This window comes from Talpa occidentalis, unplaced genomic scaffold, assembly GCF_014898055.3.
Source record: "Talpa occidentalis isolate TD23 unplaced genomic scaffold, MPIMG_talOcc4v2.1 talOcc4.8, whole genome shotgun sequence".
Taxonomy (NCBI): Eukaryota; Metazoa; Chordata; class Mammalia; order Eulipotyphla; family Talpidae; genus Talpa; species Talpa occidentalis.
In genome coordinates, this window is record NW_023605194.1 from 66,434,732 (window position 1) to 66,454,717 (window position 19,986).

At 43.3% G+C, this 19,986-nt stretch overlaps 1 protein-coding gene across 6 annotated transcripts in view; it reads right to left on the minus strand.

The window, feature by feature from the left end:
• DGCR2 (DiGeorge syndrome critical region gene 2) overlaps window positions 1-19,986 on the minus strand; it is an 81,270-nt gene that overhangs the window by 48,127 nt on the left and 13,157 nt on the right. For 4 of the 6 annotated variants that reach the window (XM_054690468.1, XM_054690467.1, XM_054690466.1 and 1 more), the window contains exon 2: window positions 2,768-2,890. The exons of the other annotated variants lie outside the window; for them this stretch is intronic. In XM_054690468.1, coding sequence (XP_054546443.1) covers window positions 2,768-2,890 — 123 coding nt within the window. The remainder of the gene's footprint in view (window positions 1-2,767; window positions 2,891-19,986) is intronic. 6 annotated transcript variants of the gene reach the window in all.

Sequence of the window (19,986 nt, forward strand, 5' to 3'; positions counted from 1 at the left end):
TCTTATGCACTGAACGATATCCAGAAGCCTGGGGCAGGATGTGTGAGTTCATAGCTCCAGCCTCTGAAATACAGGGAATGGTTCTGAATCCCGACTATACCTAGGACACCATCCATTTTCTACTTCCAAAAATGTCAAAATCACTGGTCTCCTGTTAATCTTGCCCCATTTTCTTTATCTCTGTGATTTCATATCTTTCATGCTCATTTACTGCAATGAAATAATCTCCTGCAGTCACCACAGAAGTTCTGAAGTCCATGTTCAAAAGCAACCCAGACCAAGCATGGCTAGGGTCTCCCATTTCTCCTCACATCTAGACATGTGTCCTTCCACATGTAAAGGGTGTTTTAACAGCTAACAACATCTGCAGCCCCTCCCTGCACACAAAGATTTTTCTTCTTCTTTTTTTGTGATGGGAGGACAGTTAATGAGAATTTGAACTATATCCATAATTAAAAAAAATTACTTTTAAAATGCACTAGAAACAAATATGAAAAAGTCTCACAGTTATTAATTCAGGGAATTGAGAAAAAATATATTTATATATTTTGATACTTAAATTTCTCAGCATTCCAGCTTTAAGAACAATCATCCATCAACCTGCATATCCCATGGCAACAAGGCAGGGCACTCTACCACAAGACAGGCATGATGCCAGGAGCCAAGGGGAAGCCATAAGGAGTCAGAGGTTCAATAGGGCCTGGCAGGCCTTGATGAGTTTGCGCTGCTGTCACCATTATGCCCTCCATGCTCAAAGCGTAGGGCACACCATCCATTCAGAACTCTGGGCTCCTAAAGAATAGATTTTATTTTTTGGTCTGGGAAGAAAAATACAGCAACCTAAATAACTTCAAGCCAACATGCAAGCCCTGAGAGGTACCCCATCTATGCTAAGCCATATGATCAGAAATCCAAATCTAGCCTAGTCCCTGCCTTCAGATAGATGAGCAGGATGAACCATGCAAGCGACTAGCATTGTTTTCAGTATTTACAACAGGATAATTATTACATAGAACCTTAAAAGCTAAGCCAAAAGGAACTCTGAGAATAGCAAGGAAGCAGGCTTCCATTTCACAACAAGCCCAGAACTGTCCAAAATATGCTCTAGGAGGTTGGCGCCAAGTCAGACCAGGGGAGTGGCCCCAGGTTGACCTACACAGAGCACCTACATTCCAAGCACTGAGAAGTTCAGTTTTTGGGCTGTAACCCAAGGAAGGACCAGGTTGGCCCCCACATTTAAAGTTGTCCCAGAGCTCCAGGAGACCCAACTTCCATCATTCAAACTCTCATTTGCAAAGGCAGAGACACATATGATGCAATGAAAGGACAGGCTCAAGGCACAATTAAGAGAGGTCCCCTCTAAACACCCACTCTGACAGCCAAATACAGTCTGACCAGACCACCCCTACTTCTTATTTAGAGCTCACTCAAAGATATGTTCCACAGTCAAATGTCACTTATTTCATGCCCTACCCAAGTCTCCTGGTTAGAACTGTTTTTTGGTTTTGTTTTTTGTTGTTTTTTTTTTTTTTTTTTTTTTTTGTAGCACCAGGCCTACAGGAATTACCACACTCCCCCTCCACTTTACTGAATGTTGAGGACCCCTGTCCTAGGTCAGGTCCCACAGAGGAAGAGGACAGGTTTTCTGCCCTTGGGTAGCTGAGAGTTCAGTCTGCAAGGAGAGATTACACACATGGGAACAAGTAATGCAAGAATTACCAGCAGTTCTAGATACTGGCAGACAGGGCAGAGCAGGTGCAGGCAGAAGCCAACCCCGTCTTAAGAGCCCAGAGACACCCTCTGTGGTATCTTCTAAACCAAGCCTTGAAGGATGGTCCATACTGAAATAGATCAAGGGGATGCCAGGGAAAGAGAAAGGTATAAAGGAAGCATGCACCTAGGAAATTTTTACTGGGGTGGGCACAGGAACCAGTCCACATGAGTCAAACCACTGAAAGGGAAACAGTGACAGGTAAGGCTGGCAAAGTAGAACCAAGCCATACTCTAAGGAAATTTGAATATCAGCCTAAGGAGTTTAGGTCTCTGATCCTCATGCTGCAGTAAGACACACCTTTATCTTAGGGGCTTTACACACACACACACACACACACACACACACACACACGTGCGCGCGCGCGCCTGCATATAAATGCAAGACACACCTACAACCCCAAACCAAGTTGAGAATATAGTCAATATTACCCACAGAGTATGCAAACTCCTGAGGGTACTGGGTCAGAAACCAGGTGGAGAACCAGTGATTTATTACATTTTCTGTGGCATCTGCATTGTCTCTAGCACATATCTTAAAGAGAAAACCCTGAGTGGAAGATTACTAGTGACTGGGTATGCAGGGAGGGCAGGCAGAGCAAAGGTCAATTTCAATGTCCCTTGTCAGGATCCCAGCCAAGGATCCCATGACCTCAAAAGGGCTACCTCCAGAGCCGGTCCAGGGGAAGAGCAGAGGCGAGAGGCATGATGGCACCACGCTTCAGGGGGGCTCACTGTGGGGGCCAGCAGGTCCCCAGATGTTGCATCTTAGGTGCCTCTCCTGCTTTACCATAGCCCTGATGCAAGTTCTGGGACCTACCTGTGCTGGGCATCTGTTTTTAAAAAGATGGAAAGAGGGAAGAGAGTGAGTTACAAATCAGCTTCCAGCACATAGATACAGATTACCAGTGGATACCATCTCCTTCTCATGGGAAAGTCACGCAGCTCTGAAAAAAAATGCCGGGACCATGTGTGTCCATCTGCCCGACACACTCACCTGGACAGTCGGCTTCATCGCTCTCATCCTCACAAGTCACCCAGCCGTCACACTGCCAGGGGAGGGGGATGCACTGGATGGCGCCACTGCGACAGGCAAACTGCCCAGGGTTGCACCGCAGCTCTGTGGAACCAAAGGGCAAGAGGCTGTTGAGGAAGCGGCAAAAGCAGCAGCAGAGACCTTGGGTGGCCAGGATTGACATCTCCCAGCCCCATGAGCGTGGGCTGAAAGCCAGGCAGCCTGCCCGCAGCCCGCCTCCTCACAGGCCTGTACACATGCCCCAAGAAGGACTTGCCAAGAGCTGTGTTATAAATGCTACACACCCCCAAGGCACTGATTTTTTTTTTAAAGGTTTTCTTTTTTTTTTTTAAGATTTATTTATCTATGCATACAAGAACTGGGGTACAGGCCAGAGGTGTGGTGGGTGAGAGGATTCACCAGAGACAGAGTGGGGAACAGAACAGGCAGACTGACTGAAATACACTGCTGAGGGGAGCAGTGGGCGAGTCAGGAGAGGTCTGTTACACAAGGCACTGATTTCTATGTGCACGCACACACCCCACACATTTCTGCCCTGGGCAGGACTCCGAACTGGACTGCAGATGAGACAGAAGGAACACACACACACACAAACATACACACTTAGTTTCTGACAAAAAGCAAAAAGAGGTGGCCACAACAGGTGCACTCAACCAAAATGCTAAAACACTCAGGTCAATAGTTTTAGAAGTTATATATAAGGTAAAGGGAAGAGCATTCTAGAAAAGCAGAGCCTAAGGAAATAACAAAGGAGAACACACCAAGTAGTCTGTGTGGAATTCCCCTGACACCGGATCACTGGATCAGAAACACAAGGGTCAGATTGTGGATGGAGGCTTTGAGAGTGTAACCAGTGGCTGAAGCCAGACTATTACAGGTGGTGCCCCTGGAGGGGAGTGCAGGTGAGGATAGACAGCCCCTGGGAAAAGGTGAACAAAGTATCTGTTGGGATGAACACTCTGAGAATACATATAAGGGACTGCAGAAACAGCACCCAGGATTCAGTGTTCGGGATTCAGCATTCAAGATTTCAGCGTTCATGTATCTTCAGGGATTCCGGGGTCAGCGATTTCTGCCCCCACCATGCCGATCTTCCAGAAAGCTGTTGTGGGCCTCTGAAGAATGTGGAGAGGTTTCCAGCAGCCAACCTCAGAGAGAAAAAGTTTGGAGGCTTTGCAAGGAGCTGAGCGACCGAAACTGTTTCTGGTTTTGTTGCTGTTACAGCCCAGCAGGGAAGGTGAAGACCCGAAAGTGGGCACCTCACTGGGCTACGTGAACAGTGTAGCTGTTTGTTGGGTCCTTTGCCTGCTGCAGTGCTGGGGCATCTCAGCAACTCTGTGAGAGTCTCCTGTTGTGTCTCCTGCCGTCTTTCTGAGTTGGATCCCAGCCTACGGTCTGGCTGCCACGTACTCCAGGCACTCAGTGGTGGGAAGACACCATCTTGGGAGTGTTTGTGTTCAGGACTTTAAACTAGGACTAAAACACTGGACATGGCTTTGGGTGAAGGAAATGGCCATTTTTGGCCTCGGTGACTCTTTGTGTTTGCCTGGTTTGTTAAATAAATCCCATTATTATTGTTCTTTGAACCTGAGTAGTCTTGCAATTGTGTACATTTGGGCACTATCCCTGGCCAGTTTTTGTGCTCCTTTGCTGCCCTGGATCGAGAGTAAGGTGGTTCTTAATAACAGGGAGCCAGTAAGTATCAAAATTTGTGTTTTAAGCAAGGTATAATTAGTGATGCTTTCTGAGAACAATTAGAATAGAAGGATCACACAAAAATATCATATAACTAAGCAAAATAAGGACTTAAAATGAGGCAGGGGTCAGCAAATTACAGCCCACAAACCAAATCCTGCCCTTCCCATTGGTTTTTTCCCAGTAAAGTTTTATTGGAATACAGCCACAAATATGCATTGTCTGTGGATGTTTTCAAGATACCACAACCCAGAGAAGGTTGCGAGAAAGAGTACAAAGTCTGCTAAAAATTGAAAATATTTACTCTCTGGGTCTCCTGGAAAAAGTCTGCAGACTCCTGAACTGAGATGACAGCTGATAAATACCTACACCTTGGAGCTAAAGAAAACACTGAAGTGTGAGGGATGGAGTCTTGTACACCGAGCTGATGACACAGGAAGGAAAACAGACGTGGTGCCGCTGTATCTGCTCCCTCAGTTGAATTCCTTCTCCTGGAATCATTATACTTAAATTCAGAAAGAAACAGGAACAATTCCTATACTTGAATCCTGTCCATTTGTGTCCCCAAGTAATTAGAGCCCATCATCACTCTAATTTATCAAGGAAGATGAATCTACCAAATCAGGCAGAGGTGGAAGCTGCGCCTGAGCTGTCCTCCAGTCACTACCCCATACCACCATGAGCCCCATGAGTGGAAGTATGTCACAGCATCAGCACATTCAGGAGAGCCTCTTCAGAGTGCTGTGTGTGCAGTAGGGTCAGACGCAAGCACAGCCTCAATTCCACATACCCTTCCCCAGGATCAGATATATATCCTCCACGGGAAAAGAAGCAATTCTGAATTCAGCACTACCTTGTCTCCACCTACTACCTCACACAGTGGTAAAGCAATACAATCTAAGATTAAAGGAAGTCTTTATAAAGTACCCAACATTCATGAAATATTCACTGTGTTGTATATTTTATAAAGGTTTTTGACCAAAATAGAGTTATAGGGACAAATTTAACTGTCCACCTAAAACAACCAGAAAAGGTATATATGTAAGAAAACCATGGTTTTCCAGACAATGAACATCAGACATGAAGGACAGCGAACCCAAGAGTTAGTTATGAAACATGAGAGGTGAGCCTCTTTGTCTCAGGAACATCTCCAGGCTGCAGACATGTACACCACTTTGTGAAGTTTATTTTTATAAGCTATATATATATAACTACATATTATTATATACAAAATATGTATTTTATATATAGTAATACTGTTTTGCATCTATAGCACATCTTCAAAATATGAAGGAAAAACTGCTACCACTAATACACAACTTGACATCATAGCCAAATTTCGATCCCCTCTCAAATGATAGAACAAGCAGACAGAAAAAATCAGCAGACATAGACAACTTGAGTAACACTAACAACTAACTGAATTTAACCAACATTTATAGACTTTTCTATCCCCAAACAGCAAAATACATACTTTTCAAATACACACATAACATTTACTATAATAAATAATAATATGAGCCACAAAGTAATTCTCCGTAAATTTACAATAAATTCTCAAAAAGTTTACATTAATTCAAATCATACAAAGTATGAAGTAAAAACCAACAGAAAGATACGAGGAAAATCCCCCAATTGCATGGGAACTGACACACGTCTACCTAAATAACTCATGGGTCAAAAAAAAAAGAAATGAAAAGGCAAATTATTGAAAGCATTTAAAATTAATAAAAACTTACGGAATTTAACTAAGGCAAATATATAGCACTAAGTTCCTATATCAGATAAGGTCTCAATAACCTCGGCTTAGAAAAGAAGGGCAAATTAAACCAAAGTAAGCAATAGAAAAGAAGTAATAAATACCAGAGTAGAAACTGGTAAAACAGGAAAATAATAAAAATGAAAGGTGGTGTTTCTGTTTTTTGGTTTGTTTTTTTTTTTAAAGTAGTAACAGTAAACCTTTAGCCAGACTAATTGGGAAAAAATAATATTAAAGAATACAAAATATCACTATCAGAAGAGGGATGTCATCACTATAGATGACAAAAAGAATTACTACAGATGACAAAGAGAGAATAATAAGCAAGTAATATAAACAAGTTTCTATCAATAAGTTTGACAAGTGAAATGGACACATTCCTTGAAAGGTACAAAATTCTCTCAAAAAGAATCCAGTAACTTGAAGAGTCCTATAGCTTATAAAGTTAAAAAATCTTTACACAAAGAAAATTCCAGGCCTAAATGACTTCACTGAAAGCTTACCAAATATTTAAGGAAGGAAAAAAATACAAATAATACACAAACTCTAGCTCAAATATTTAAAAATTACCATCATAAAAGCACCATAAAATAGCAAGTGCATTGGGAAAAATCTGAGGGCAAATGTGCAAGTCCTATGCCCTGAAAATTACAGAATATTGCTGAGAAAAAAATTTAAAGACCTAAACCTACTGGAAAATACAAAATATTCATGGATCAGTAAGCTCAGTATTAAGATACCAATTCTACCCAAATTCATGTACAGATTCAGTTACCGCTCCTCAGCCTTTTGGATAAGATCAAGTATAGATTCAATGTAATCCCAGTCGATATTTCAGCAGACCTTTTTACGGAAGTTAACAAACTAACTCTAGAATTCATATGGAAATGCAAGTACTTATAATACCCAAGGCAATTCTGAAAAGGATGAACAAAGTTGGAGGATTAACATACCTGACTTCAAGACTTACAGTAATCTTTAAGGCAGTGTGGCATGATGTCAAGACATTCTTTAGATCCATGGCACCAAATTAGAGTCCAAAAATAGGTCTACACATGTGGGCAACTAATTTATGACAAAGGTAAAGTCAATTCGCTAGAACAGTACTTCCACAGATGGAAACGCACCAACTAGACAGCCATTTATAAGAAAAGAACTTTGATACATTCCTTGTACTAAAAATTAAAGTACATCAGAGGGCCTCCCCGGTGGCACAGCGGTTGAGCACTGGGTTGCGAAGCTGCCCGTGGCCTCTGCGGCGCCGGTTCGATCCCCGGCTGCTCCCCGGCCACCGGAGGAGGGTCCCACATGGCGTGCAGACCTCTCCTGCTGCCCGCTGCTCCCCTCAGCAGTGTACTTTGGTCCTTCTGCCTGTTCTGCTCCCCGCTCTGGCTCTGGTGAATTCTCTCACTCTCCCCTGCATCTGACTGTACCCAGTGCATGTATAAACAAAAACAAACAAACAAACAAATAAATAAAAACATGCCTCTATTTAAAAAAAAAAAAAAAAAGACTAAAGTACATCAGAGACCTAAATGTAAAACCTAAAATTATATAACTTGTAGAAGAAAATCTTTGTGACCTTGAGTAGGGCAAAGATTTCATACATATAACTACACACACATATGTATATGTGTGTGTATACATATATACATGTAAGCGTATATGCATACAGCACCCCCCCCCCCACAAACAAAATCCATAAGAGAAAAAGTTGATAAACTGGACTTCAACAGTTAGGATTTCAATAATTAGAAAGCAACACATAATTTTTCAAATGGATAAATGATTTTAATGGACACTTGACCAACGAAGGTATACAGATGGCAAATTAAGTAAGAAGATGCTCAACATCATTAGTCAATAAGGAAACGCAAATTAAAGCCATAATGAAATAGCATTACATACTCATTAGAATGGCTAAAATTAAAAAGATGATGAAACCAACTGTTGACAAGCATGTGAAGTAATTGAAACTCATGCATTTCCAGTGAGAAAGCAAAATGGTATAACTACTTGAGAAAATAACTTGACAGTTTCAGCAAAACAGGAGCTGTAGCTCTCCTGCCCACCAGTGACTATGCAGGTGTATCTCTTCTTCTTTCTCCCTTTCCTAATAAACCTAATAAACTTAAAAAGCATTTAAAAAAAACCCCACAAAATACCAATTTGACATTTTCTAAAAAAACTGACTCTATACCCACCACACCCCAGTCATTGCACTGAGGTTTCACCCAAGTAAAATAAAAGTACATGTCCACACCAAGACTTATTTAGAGTAATTTTATTTGTAACAGTTAAAGTTGGAAACAACCTAAAAGTCCATCAACACAATGAATGGCCAGAATTGCAGTATAGCCAACAACTGGCTACCACTCAGCAACATAAAGGAATGAGCCACTGATACATGTAGTCACATTTTTTTTAAAAAAAGGGGGGGCCTCCCCTGGTGGTGCAGTGGTTGAGCACTGGGCTGTGAAGCTGCCCGCAGCCTCTGCAGCGCCGGTTTGATCCCTGGCCGCCGGCAAGGATCCCACATGGTGTGACAGACCTTTCCTGCCATGCCCGCTGCTCCCCTCAGCAGTGTATTTCGTCAGTCTGCCTGTTCTGTTCCCCACTCTGGCTCTGGTGAATTCTCTCACTCTCCCGCGCTTCTGACTCTACCCAGTGCTTGTATAAACAAATAAAATCAATCTTTAAAAAAAGACAAGTGGTCAGCTTGCTTTGTCCAAACTTTCCTAGAGTATAAGGGATAAATTTTTATCCCCACCTTCTACCCCATACTCAACACTCAGCACAGGGAGGCAACTCACCACACAGCTGATACGGAACTAATTAATAAAAGACCACCCTTATTCTTTAAAAGGGTAACAAATTGTCAGTTGTTCTCCTTCAAGTCAATAGTTCCCAATTAGGGAAGGTTCTTTCTTCCTGATTCACCTAGTGCAGGGGCTGTTCCAAAAGAAATCCAGTATGTGAGCCACTAGTTAACATGTGTGAATCACGCCTTCAAAAAATATTTACCAAGCACCACTTTGGGGCACCAGTCAACTCTTCAGATGACTGGGCCAGAGTGGAAAGCAAAGCCACTGGTTAATATGTGTGAATCACGCCTTCAAAAAATATTTACCAAGCACCACTTTGGGGCACCATCAACTCTTCAGATGACTGGGCCAGAGTGGAAAACAAAGCAGGTAGACACAGGACTTGGCAGAGCTTACCTGGTATAGTGGGGGCTGATAAAGTCAGCTGCTTGGTATGTCAGTTGGGTGATTCTGATGTGTCTAACTGGCATTAGTTGTGAAAAATGCTCCCTGCTTTTCTTCCTCATTATACTCGAGTCCCTTTGTAAAGCATTCAGCACAATTTATGCCACATCCAAAGCTGCTCCAAAATAATTACCCCTTCTTCCCACTACTGGCTTTGCCAAAGCCATCCCAGGCCTTCTCCTGTGGTTACTGTCTCCTGGCTGTAAAATAGGAGAGGGGAGGTTCTTCTAGCCAACAGATGGTTAACACTTCTTGATAAAAACCATGCCATGTATTAGAAACTAAAATTGAGAAATTTTTTAAACACAAGATCCCAAGTACTTGCTCAAAATAGAGCCACTGTAAGACCCAGGAATTCCACTCTTAAATCCATATCTGAAAGAGCTGAAAGGAGGTTATCTGTACACACTGAGATTTTTAACAGTATTATTCACAATAGTCAAGAGGTAGAAACCACCCTGGTGTCTATCAACAGACAAATGTATAAACACACGTGGTATTCTCCATATAGTGGAGTACTACTGGCTTATAAAAAGAAAGGAAATCCTGACACATGCTACAGCATGGCTGGACCCTGAGGACATGCTAAGCCAGGCACAAAAGGACAAACCACATAGGATTCCATTTATATGAAGTACCTAAAGCAATCAATTCAGAAATAGAAAGTGAAACAAGAGGTTATGGGGGAGTAGGAGGATAGGGTATAGGGAATTACTACTTAATTGAGAATTTCAGTTTGGGAAGATCAAAACGTTCTAGAAATGGATAGTGGTGGGGCCTCCCCGGTGGCACAGCAGGTTGAGCGCAGCACAGTGAAGCTGTCCACAGCCTCTGCAGCGTGGGTTCTATTCCCGGCCAGCCAGGGAGAATCCCACATGGTGCGGCAGACCTCTCCTGTCTTGCCCACTGCTCCCGTCAGCAGTGTATTCCAGTAGATCTGCCTGTTCTGCTCCCCGCTCTGTCTCTGGTGAATCCTCTCACCCTCCCAAACACCTGGCTTGTACCCCAGTTCTTATATAAAAATTAATAAATCTTAAAAAAAAAAAAAGAAATGGGGCCTCCCTGGTGGCGCAGCGGTTGAGCGCTGGGTTGCGAAGCTGCCCGCAGCCTCTGCGGCACCGGTTCGATCCCCGGCTGCTCCCCGGCCACTGGAGGAGGGTCCCACATGGCGCGCAGACCTCTCCTGCCGCCCGCTGCTCCCCTCAGTAGTGTACCTTGGTCCTTCTGCCTGCTCTGCTCCCCGCTCTGGCTCTGGTGAATTCTCTCACCCTCCCGCGCTTCTGACTGTACCCAGTGCTTGTATAAATAAAAACAATAATCACTTTAAAAAAAAAAAAAAGAAAGAAAGAAATGGATAGTGGTGGTACTTATATAACACTGTCAATGTACTTACCATTACTGAAGTGTACACTTAAACATGTTTAAAGTAGTCAATGTTATGTTACATGTTTTTCACCACCAATTATGTTACATGTATTTCACCAATTTAAAAAAATCCTTTGAAAAGAGAAAAAATCTCAGGCACACAGCCCATTAGCCATCAACCACAAGTCAAGTAACCTCTGGAAGTGTCACTATGTTCTCTGAGAAAGAGAAAACCCCCAAACCCCAGCCACACTAGCAGACTACTGCTTTAAACTAGGCAATGTGTGGTAACAAGAGGACACACACCCCATAAATTTAAAAGTCCCTACAATACAGATTCTTTTCTAGATTTAATCTCTTATTTTTTGGCAAGCCTTGAACTCATTTTAAAGTATGTAAACTGAGCTGTCTCAATTACTGAAATTTAGTATGCTGCCAAAATTGTTTGGAATTGATTTCTCCACAAAGAAATAGAGGAAGATCGCATGGAAACACAGGTGGCCACAGTTACACGCCCCAGAAAATCAAAAATTTACCAGCAAAGAAAAGCAATAGTGAATTCTACTCCATCATCTCCCACTGCTCACAACACACCCTGGTAGTCTCTATCAATGGACTGAGATGCTCAGGCACAGCACTCCACCCCCTGCTGTAGTGTCCACCCAGAGACCAGGAGGGGCCTGCTTCCCGAGCAGACAGCGCAGCCTCCACCACTGTGCTCAAATGTTCCCCTCAGAGCACACTGACAGCTACTTCCCAGCAGCTTTCCCATGGATTCTCATTCTGCCTCTACAAAGACAATATTGGACATGGACATTTATCCAGCACCACATTCAAATCCAGCTGCAGAGGAGAGAGGATCTGAAAATAAGGGCTGGCTGGACCCTGCTATCCAAGTAACTGTGACAGCTCTAAGAAAATGGATCCCGTGAGCTCCTGGGTCCTCTCCAGCCATCATGGAACTAGTTGTTTCAATAGTAAATGCCTAGTAGTGCTTTTCCTTACTCCTACTAAAAAAAACCTCCAGCAAAAAAACTTGATCACATCAAGTTGAGTCAGTCATCTCTTCTCTGGACATTTCAAGAAGGGAGTGACCACCATCAACGTCATAGACAGCTAAACTACAAAATAAAGGGCAGACTTCCCTGCTAAGTGGGCTTCTGTGTCTGAGGTAAAAAGGTAAAAATAGGGACATGGACTAGGCCTCAGTATGGGCACAAGAGACCAAGATGAAGGACCAAGGCAAAAGGCCCAGTTTGGATAAGTAGAATAGGGCTGGACCCTGGAAAGAAGGCCTCGGCGTAGTCAAAACACAATGCGACAAAAGAATAAAAGGTACTTCAGGACCACATGGCTTCAAGAGATGCACTCAGCTCCAGGAATGGCTGCTGCTGGCAGTGAAGGAGAGCTTCCTCAAAACACCAGCTACAGCAGGACAAAGAATAGTCATAAAGGGTAGAACGAGGAGGTAAGGAAACACACCACTAGGCATTTGCTGCAGCCCATGGGAGAATATTCCACACCAAACTATATTACAAACGCCCTGCCTCCTCTAGAGTGTTCGCAGCGCCATTTGCCCTTGAATTAGGCAAAGGATCACCAGCCTTGTCCCACTTCAACTCAGGTTCTTAGGACCCCTGCCTCAGATGTTGCTGTAGATCCTCTGGCCCTTCCCCAGTGGCTGCCACTTTACAATACCAGCAGGCCTGTAAGCTCCCTGCCCCTGAATCTACCTTGCACCATGGGTGGGGTGATCAGCTTTGAAAGAGGTCCTACAAACCTTTCCCAAAATGAACCAACAGGTCTTAGTTCCTGGACTGCAGTGAAGCTGTGACACTAACACCTACTCAACCTCACAGAGCTTCATTCCTTCATCTGTGGAATATGGAGACAATCGCCCCTATCCTGCCATGCCTTCCTGACATTCAGGGTGGTAACAAGGTCCAAAAGAAAAATCGACTAACATAGCACTTGGGTGCTGAATAGATTCACTATTCCATCCTCTGGGAAGATTCTTAAAGCCCTCTGAAGAGGCAGATACCCTCAGAGGGACCCACACGGGGAAGGGTAAATGGGAGATGGGACCAGGAACTTTCACAGCATAGTCTCCTGCTAGGTCTCAGCAGTGAAGCCCAGATAAGGCTGCTGTTAACTGGAGGCCTGGGTGTCTCTGTGCTCTAGCGGGTGTCAAGGCAGCAGCAAAAAAGACACTAGCATCTGGATATCAAGCTACAAGGAGCTGGGAGAGAAGCTGGTCCCAAGATTCTCATACACAAGGGCTAAGCGTTCAAGAGAGAGTGAGACATGTGTAGCTCATAGAAAACTAAAGGACTTAGGCCTCCCGTGGTGGCGCAGCGGCTGAGCACTGGGCTGCGAAGCTGCCCACAGCCTCTGCAGTGCCGGTTCAATCCCCAGCCGCTGGCGAGGGTCCCACATGGTGCAACAGACCTCTCCTGCCGTGCCCGCTGCTCCCCTCAGCAGTCTATTTCGTCAGTCTGCCTGTTCCCCGCTCTGGCTCTGGTGAATTCTTTCACCCTCCCGCGCTTCTTACTGTACCCAGCGCTTGTATAAATAAATAAATCTTTAAAAAAAAAAAAAAGGACTAGAAGTTATATTAGTAAAATTTAAAGGCAGGCCAGAGACTTGTATTTATTGAAATACCCACCTAGTCATGTCAGCACACTTCACAGAAGGGCTGACCCACCTGCTCCAAGTCCCACGTCAAGTTGGCAGCAGCAGAATGGAAACCAGAAGCCAGGCTCTGGGCTCTTTTACCCATATTCACCGTCAGCATGTCCCTCATGCGTTCTTATTTGGGATATAACTAACTCATCCTCTCTCAGAGGTCTGGGTCCAAAATTTTCATTTTCCATTACAACCAAAAAAAGCAGTGTACTCATGGAAGCTGGCCACGCAGAGACCTCAAGGGACCAGGACTGCCTGACAGGGACCTACAGAGCCAGGCATGAACCAAAATGCTGTTAAAATGAAAACACTCCTGCTGTGGTTTTGAAATATGTCCTGCCCCCCAACCCCAGTCAGATGCCAGTAGCTCCCCAGTCGCTATGACCACAAGCCTCATTTCCAAATCATCCCTGGAACAGGAGAAGGACCAGTAAGCTACATCTCCACCCTCAGTCAGCTCTCCACATGGGAAAGGAGATCATCTCTCCCTGCTTGGCATCCCACCCCCATACCCACCTGCCAGGCAATGACAAGCAGGTGACTGCTCTGCTGTGCCAGCAGACAGGGTAAGGCTGCCGATCTCAGGAACAGTGTCAGTCACTGTTTCCAATCAGGTAAGGAGTCACAAGGTTGTTGCTGAAGAATGCCACAGCAGAACAAAGTGACAAGGCCCAAAATTTTAGTGTTTATTTCTCATGAATAACAAGCATTTTCTACATCTAGGAGATGTAGAAACCATCACCTGCTAACTTCTATTCTCAAAAACTACAACCAGACACTAGCTCAGCTGCCAAGCCCAGCCCTCCTGCTTCTCCTTAGGGGGGCAAGGCCCTGCTTAAAATAAGTTATCCTAGAAGAAAAGGAGGGAGCCGTAGGGAAGATGTGACTGAAGAAAATGAAAGAAAGGAAAGGCAGGTTTGCAAAGCATTTCAATTAAAGGAACAACACTTCAAAAGCAGAGCAGCTTGCAATCAGTTCCTACTTTATGGGTGTTTTGATTAGTGAAGGGAAGAGAGGTATGTATTTGGGAATAAGACCAGGGCAAGAGGAAGGGGTAGAATTACAGTAACAGCCATCTCAAACTGGATACAACATGTAACAGCAGTTTCACCCCTCACACCATATTTTCATGACTACACAGTATGGGATACTCAATTCATCTGGAGAAACAATAGCTGTAGAAAATCAAGGACTTGAATGTTCATTTTACAAGTGCCAGGTAGTGTATCAAGTGCCTTAAATACATTGTTATATTTAAATACTAAAAACAAACATTAGCTTCTTCTAATTAACACAGACTCAAGTCTCATAGGGGCCAGGTTCTGTGCTAGTTGTGTGAAGTCCACAATCATATACAAGGTCTCAAAGTCTATCAAGGACACAGATCTTCACAACCCTGGGGTAGGCAAGATTTTGTACAAACACAGAAAATGTAACATAAAGGAAAAGGTTGACAAACTAGACTCCTTCAAACTTGTAAACTCCTTTGATCAAAAGCTCAGTAAATACACACAGATCATTGGGATAGAATACACACAAGTGTAATCAATTGATTTCTGACAAAGTGCAAAGAATTCAATGGAGAAATTATAATCTCTCAATAAATAGTGAATCTCAGACCATTCCTATCAGTTATAAAAATTAACTCAAAACACATCAAAGACTTAAACGGAAAGACTATTGTAGCAGAAAACATGCCAGAGTGCTTACATGCAATAAAATACAAGGCATGCAAGAAAAAATGCTATAAAGGGGACCTCCCTGGTGGTTCAAGGGGTTAAGTCTCAGCACTATGAAGCAATCCAAAGCCTCTGCAGCATGAGTTCGATACCCCGGCCGGCCAGGGAGCAACCCACATGGCGCAGCAGACCTCTCCTGACTCGCCCCCTGCTCCCCTCAGCAGTGTATTTCGGTCAGTCTGCCTGTCTGTTCCCCACTCTGTCTCTGGTGAATCCTCTCACACACACCCCCACCCCTGCATCTCTGGGCCTGCGCCCCAGCTCTTGTATGCATAAATAAATAAATCTTTTTTAAAAAAAATCCTAGGAGAAAACAAAGTAAAAAAGGTTCATGCCACAGGATTTTTTTTTTAACCATTTTTTTAAAAGATTTATTTATTTATTTATACAAGCACTGGGTACAGTCAGAAGCAGGGGAGGGTGAGAGAATTCACCAGAGCCAGAGCGGGGAACAGAACAGGCAGAAGGACCGAAGTACACTACTGAGGGGAGCAGTGGGCGCAGCAGGTAAGGTCTGCGGGCCATGTGGGACCCTTGCCTGCAGCCGGGGATTGAACTGGCGCTGCAGAGGCTGCGGGCAGCTTCACAGCCCAGTGCTCAACCGCTGCGCCACTGGGGAAGCCCGCCACAGGATTTAGCAATGACCCCTTGGATATGACATTAAAAGCATGGGCAACAAAAGCAAGGACAGACAGAGGGGACTATATCAAACTTAAAAAAAAAAAGAGTGAAAAGGCAATTTATAAAAAGGGAAAATATTTTCAAATATCTGAGAAGGGGTTAGCATTTAGAATACACAAATAACTAAATACAAAAATACAATCCATCAACCATAAAATTCCAAATAATCCAATTTTAAAGTGAATAAAGAAGACAAATAAACATCTTCCCAAAGAAAATGTACGAATGACCAACAAGAACATGAAAAGATGATCATCATCACAGTCATCAGGGAAATGTAAATTAAAATCACAAGATACCACCTCATACCCATTAGGATGTTCACTGTCAAAAAAAAAAAAAAAGAAAAAGAAAAAGAAAATAACCAGTGTTGGTAAGAACAGGGAGAAAAATGAAACCTTTATGCACAATTGGTGGGATTGTAAAGTGGTAAAGTCACCATGGAAAACAGCTTGGAGAGAAATCAAAAAACGAGAATTACCATAGTGATCCAGCAATCCCACTTCTGGGTATATAGCCAAAAGAAATGAAAACAGGACCTCAAAGAGTTACATGTACACCCATACTCACTGCAGCATAGTTCACAATAGCTAAGAGGTGGAAGCAACTTAAATGACCATCACAGATAAATGGATAAGGAAAATATGGTATAGTCACACAATGGACTATTTATTCAATCTAAAAAAAGGGGAAGTTCTGTCATATGCTACAACATGACAAGCCGTTAAAACATTATGTTGGGCCTCCCTGGGTGGCGCAGGCGGTTGAACGCCGTGCTGTGAAGCTGTCCACAACACCTGCAGCGCCGGTTCGATCCCTAGCCAACGGGCGAGGGTCCCACATGGCGAGCAGACCTCTCCTCCTGCCCGCTGCTCCCCTCAGCAGTGTACTTCGGTCCTTCTGCCTGCTCTGCTTCCTGCTCTGGCTCTGGTGAATTCTCTCACCCTCCCGCGCTTCTGACTGTACCCAGTGCTTGTATAAATAAATAAATCTTTTTAAAAATAAAAAAATAAAACATTACACTAAGTGGGCCTCCCCGGTGGCGCAGCGGGTTGAGCACAGTGCTGTGAAGCTGTCAGCAGCCTCTACAGTGCGGTTCGATCCCAGCCAGCGTGCGAGAATCCCACATGGCACAGCAGACCTCTCCTGTTGCGCCCGCTGCTCTCCTCAGCAGTGTATTTTAGTTGTCTGCTTGTTCTATTCCCTGCTCTGTCTCTGGTGAATCCTCTCACCCTCCCGCACCTCAGGCCTGTACCCCAGCTCTTGCATAAAAATAAATAAATCTTTAAAAAAAAAATTACGCTCAGTGAAATAAACCAGTCACAAAAAAAAACCAAATACTACATGATTCCATGTATACGAGACATCTCAAGTGGTCAGTCTTAGAAACAGAAAATTGAATTGTGGTTGCCAGGGGCTGGAGGAAAGTAGGAATTCTACTCATTGGATAATGAGTTTCAGTTTTGCAAGATGAAAAATTTCCAGCCTCTTGCATAACAAGGTACACAGAGTGAACACTATTATTCACTTATAAATGGCTAAGATGGAATTTTGTATTTTTTTTACAATTCTAAAAATTCAAAACAACAGCAACACTAAACCTTGTTCTTTGGACCCAGTCAACAATCCTGAGTCAGTACTGGCCCCATTAGAGGAAAAATGATGAGGTCTCTACCCTCACAAGCATATGCCTGCAAGACCTGGAGGGATTTTTAAAGTCATAGGATAATATTAAAACTGAATGAAGAACTCCTGCAGGAAAGCAGACTGTAAATCTGAGACATCCTGAATGGAGACTGAGGGGAAGGTGCAGCCAATGGCAGGGAGATCTGCCCCTGACTCCTCCCACAGAAGAAATCTGTCTGTTCAAACTCTAGTGCCCACTTGCAGGCCCTACAGGAAGCTCCGTCACGAAAGCACACATTATCATTAATGCACCTCTTTAAAGAATGCTGAAAGGCAACATTTACAGTCTGAAGATTTCATTTCACATAGTTTAAAATGAAAATCAAGATTTTGATTCAAAACACCAAAAACTATGTAAAAAAAGGGTAATAGTAATCAAATACTTGGGAATAAATCTAAAAAAAGAGGTAAAGGACCTATACAAAGAAAACTATAAAACACTGTTAAAAGAAATAGAAAAAGACACAAAGAAATGGAAAGACATCCCCTGCTCATGGATTGGAAGAATAAACATTATTAAAATGGCCATCCTACCACAAGCAATATACAGATTCAATGCTATTCCAATCAAAATTTCAATGTCATTCTTCAAAGAAATAGAACAATTACTGATGAAATTCATATGGAATCACCAAAAACCCCGAATAGCCAAAGCTCTCCTGAAAAAAAAAAAAAAAAAGAAGGGAATGGAGGCATCACACGCCCAGACTTCAAACTATACTACAAAGCCATAATCATCAAAACTGCATGGTATTGGAACAAGAACAGACACACAGACCAATGGAATTGAATAGAAAATCCAGAAATAAACCCACAGATTTATGGTCAACTAATCTTTGACAAAGGAGCAAAGACTATGCATTGGAGCAAAGAAAGTTTGTTCAATAAATGGTGCTGGGAAAACTGGGTCACTACATGCAAAAGAATGAAGCTTGACCACTACCTCACCCCATACACAAAAATCAACTCAAAATGTATTAAAGAACTAGACATAAGACCTGAAACCATAAAATACATAGAAGGAAATATAGGCAAAACACTACATGACATGCACATCAAAGACATCTTTACAGACACATCGCCCGAAGCAGTGATAGTGAAGGCAAAGATAAACAGCTGGGACTACATCAAATTAAAGAGCTTCTGCACAGCAAAAGAGACAATAACAAAAACAAAGAGAAACCCCATCAACTGGGAGAACATTTTCGCACACAACACTAATGATAAAGGACTGATCACAAAAATCTGCAAAGAGGGCCTCCCCGGTGGCGCAGCGGTGGCGCAGCAGTTGAGCGCTGGGTTGCGAAGCTGCACACGGCCTCTGCGGCGCCAGTTCGATCCCCAGCTGCTCCCCGGCCACCGGAGGAGGGTCCCACATGGCGCGCAGACCTCTCCTGCTGCCTGCTGCTCCCCTCAGCAGTGTACTTCGGTCCTTCTGCCTGCTCTGCTCCCCGCTCTGGCTCTGGTGAATTCTCTCACCCTCCCGCGCTTCTGACTGTACCCAGTGCGTGTAATAAACAAATAAACAAAAAACAAACAAACAAATAAATAAAAATACATGCCTCTTTAAAAAAAAAAAGCAAAAAAAAAAAAATCTGCAAAGAGCTGATGAGACTCAGCACAAACAAAGAAAATAATCCTGTCAAAAAATGGGCAGAAGAGCTAAAAAGAAACTTCTCTGAAGAGGAAATGCAAATGGCCAACAGGCATATGAAAAAATGTTCAACATCACTTGTAATGAGGGAAATGCAAATCAAAACTACCATGAGATACCATCTTACACCAGTGAGAATGGCACATATTAAAAAAACTAGCAACAACAAATGTTGGGGAGGATGTGGAGAAAAAGGAACTCTCCTGCACTGTTGGTGGGAGTGCAAACTGGTCCAACCACTGTGGAGAGCTGTGTGGAGATTCCTCAACCTGCTAAAGATGGAGCTTCCATATGATCCAGCAATTCCACTCCTGGGTATTTACCCAAAGGACACAGAAACATCAATTCCAAAGGGCACCTGCACCCCTATGTTTATAGCAGCACTGTTTACAATAGCTAAGCTTTGGAAACAACCCAAATGCCCAAAAACAGATGACTGGATCAAGAAGATGTGGTACATATACACCATGGAACATTACTCAGCATTCAAAAAAGATAAACACATGCATTTTGCAGCAACATGGATGGCGCTAGAAGGGATCATGCTCAGCGAAATAAGCCAGAAAGAAAAAGAAAAATACCGGATGGTCTCACTCATAGCAGGAATCTAGAAAACTTAAATAAGGGACCAGGAAAATGAATAACTG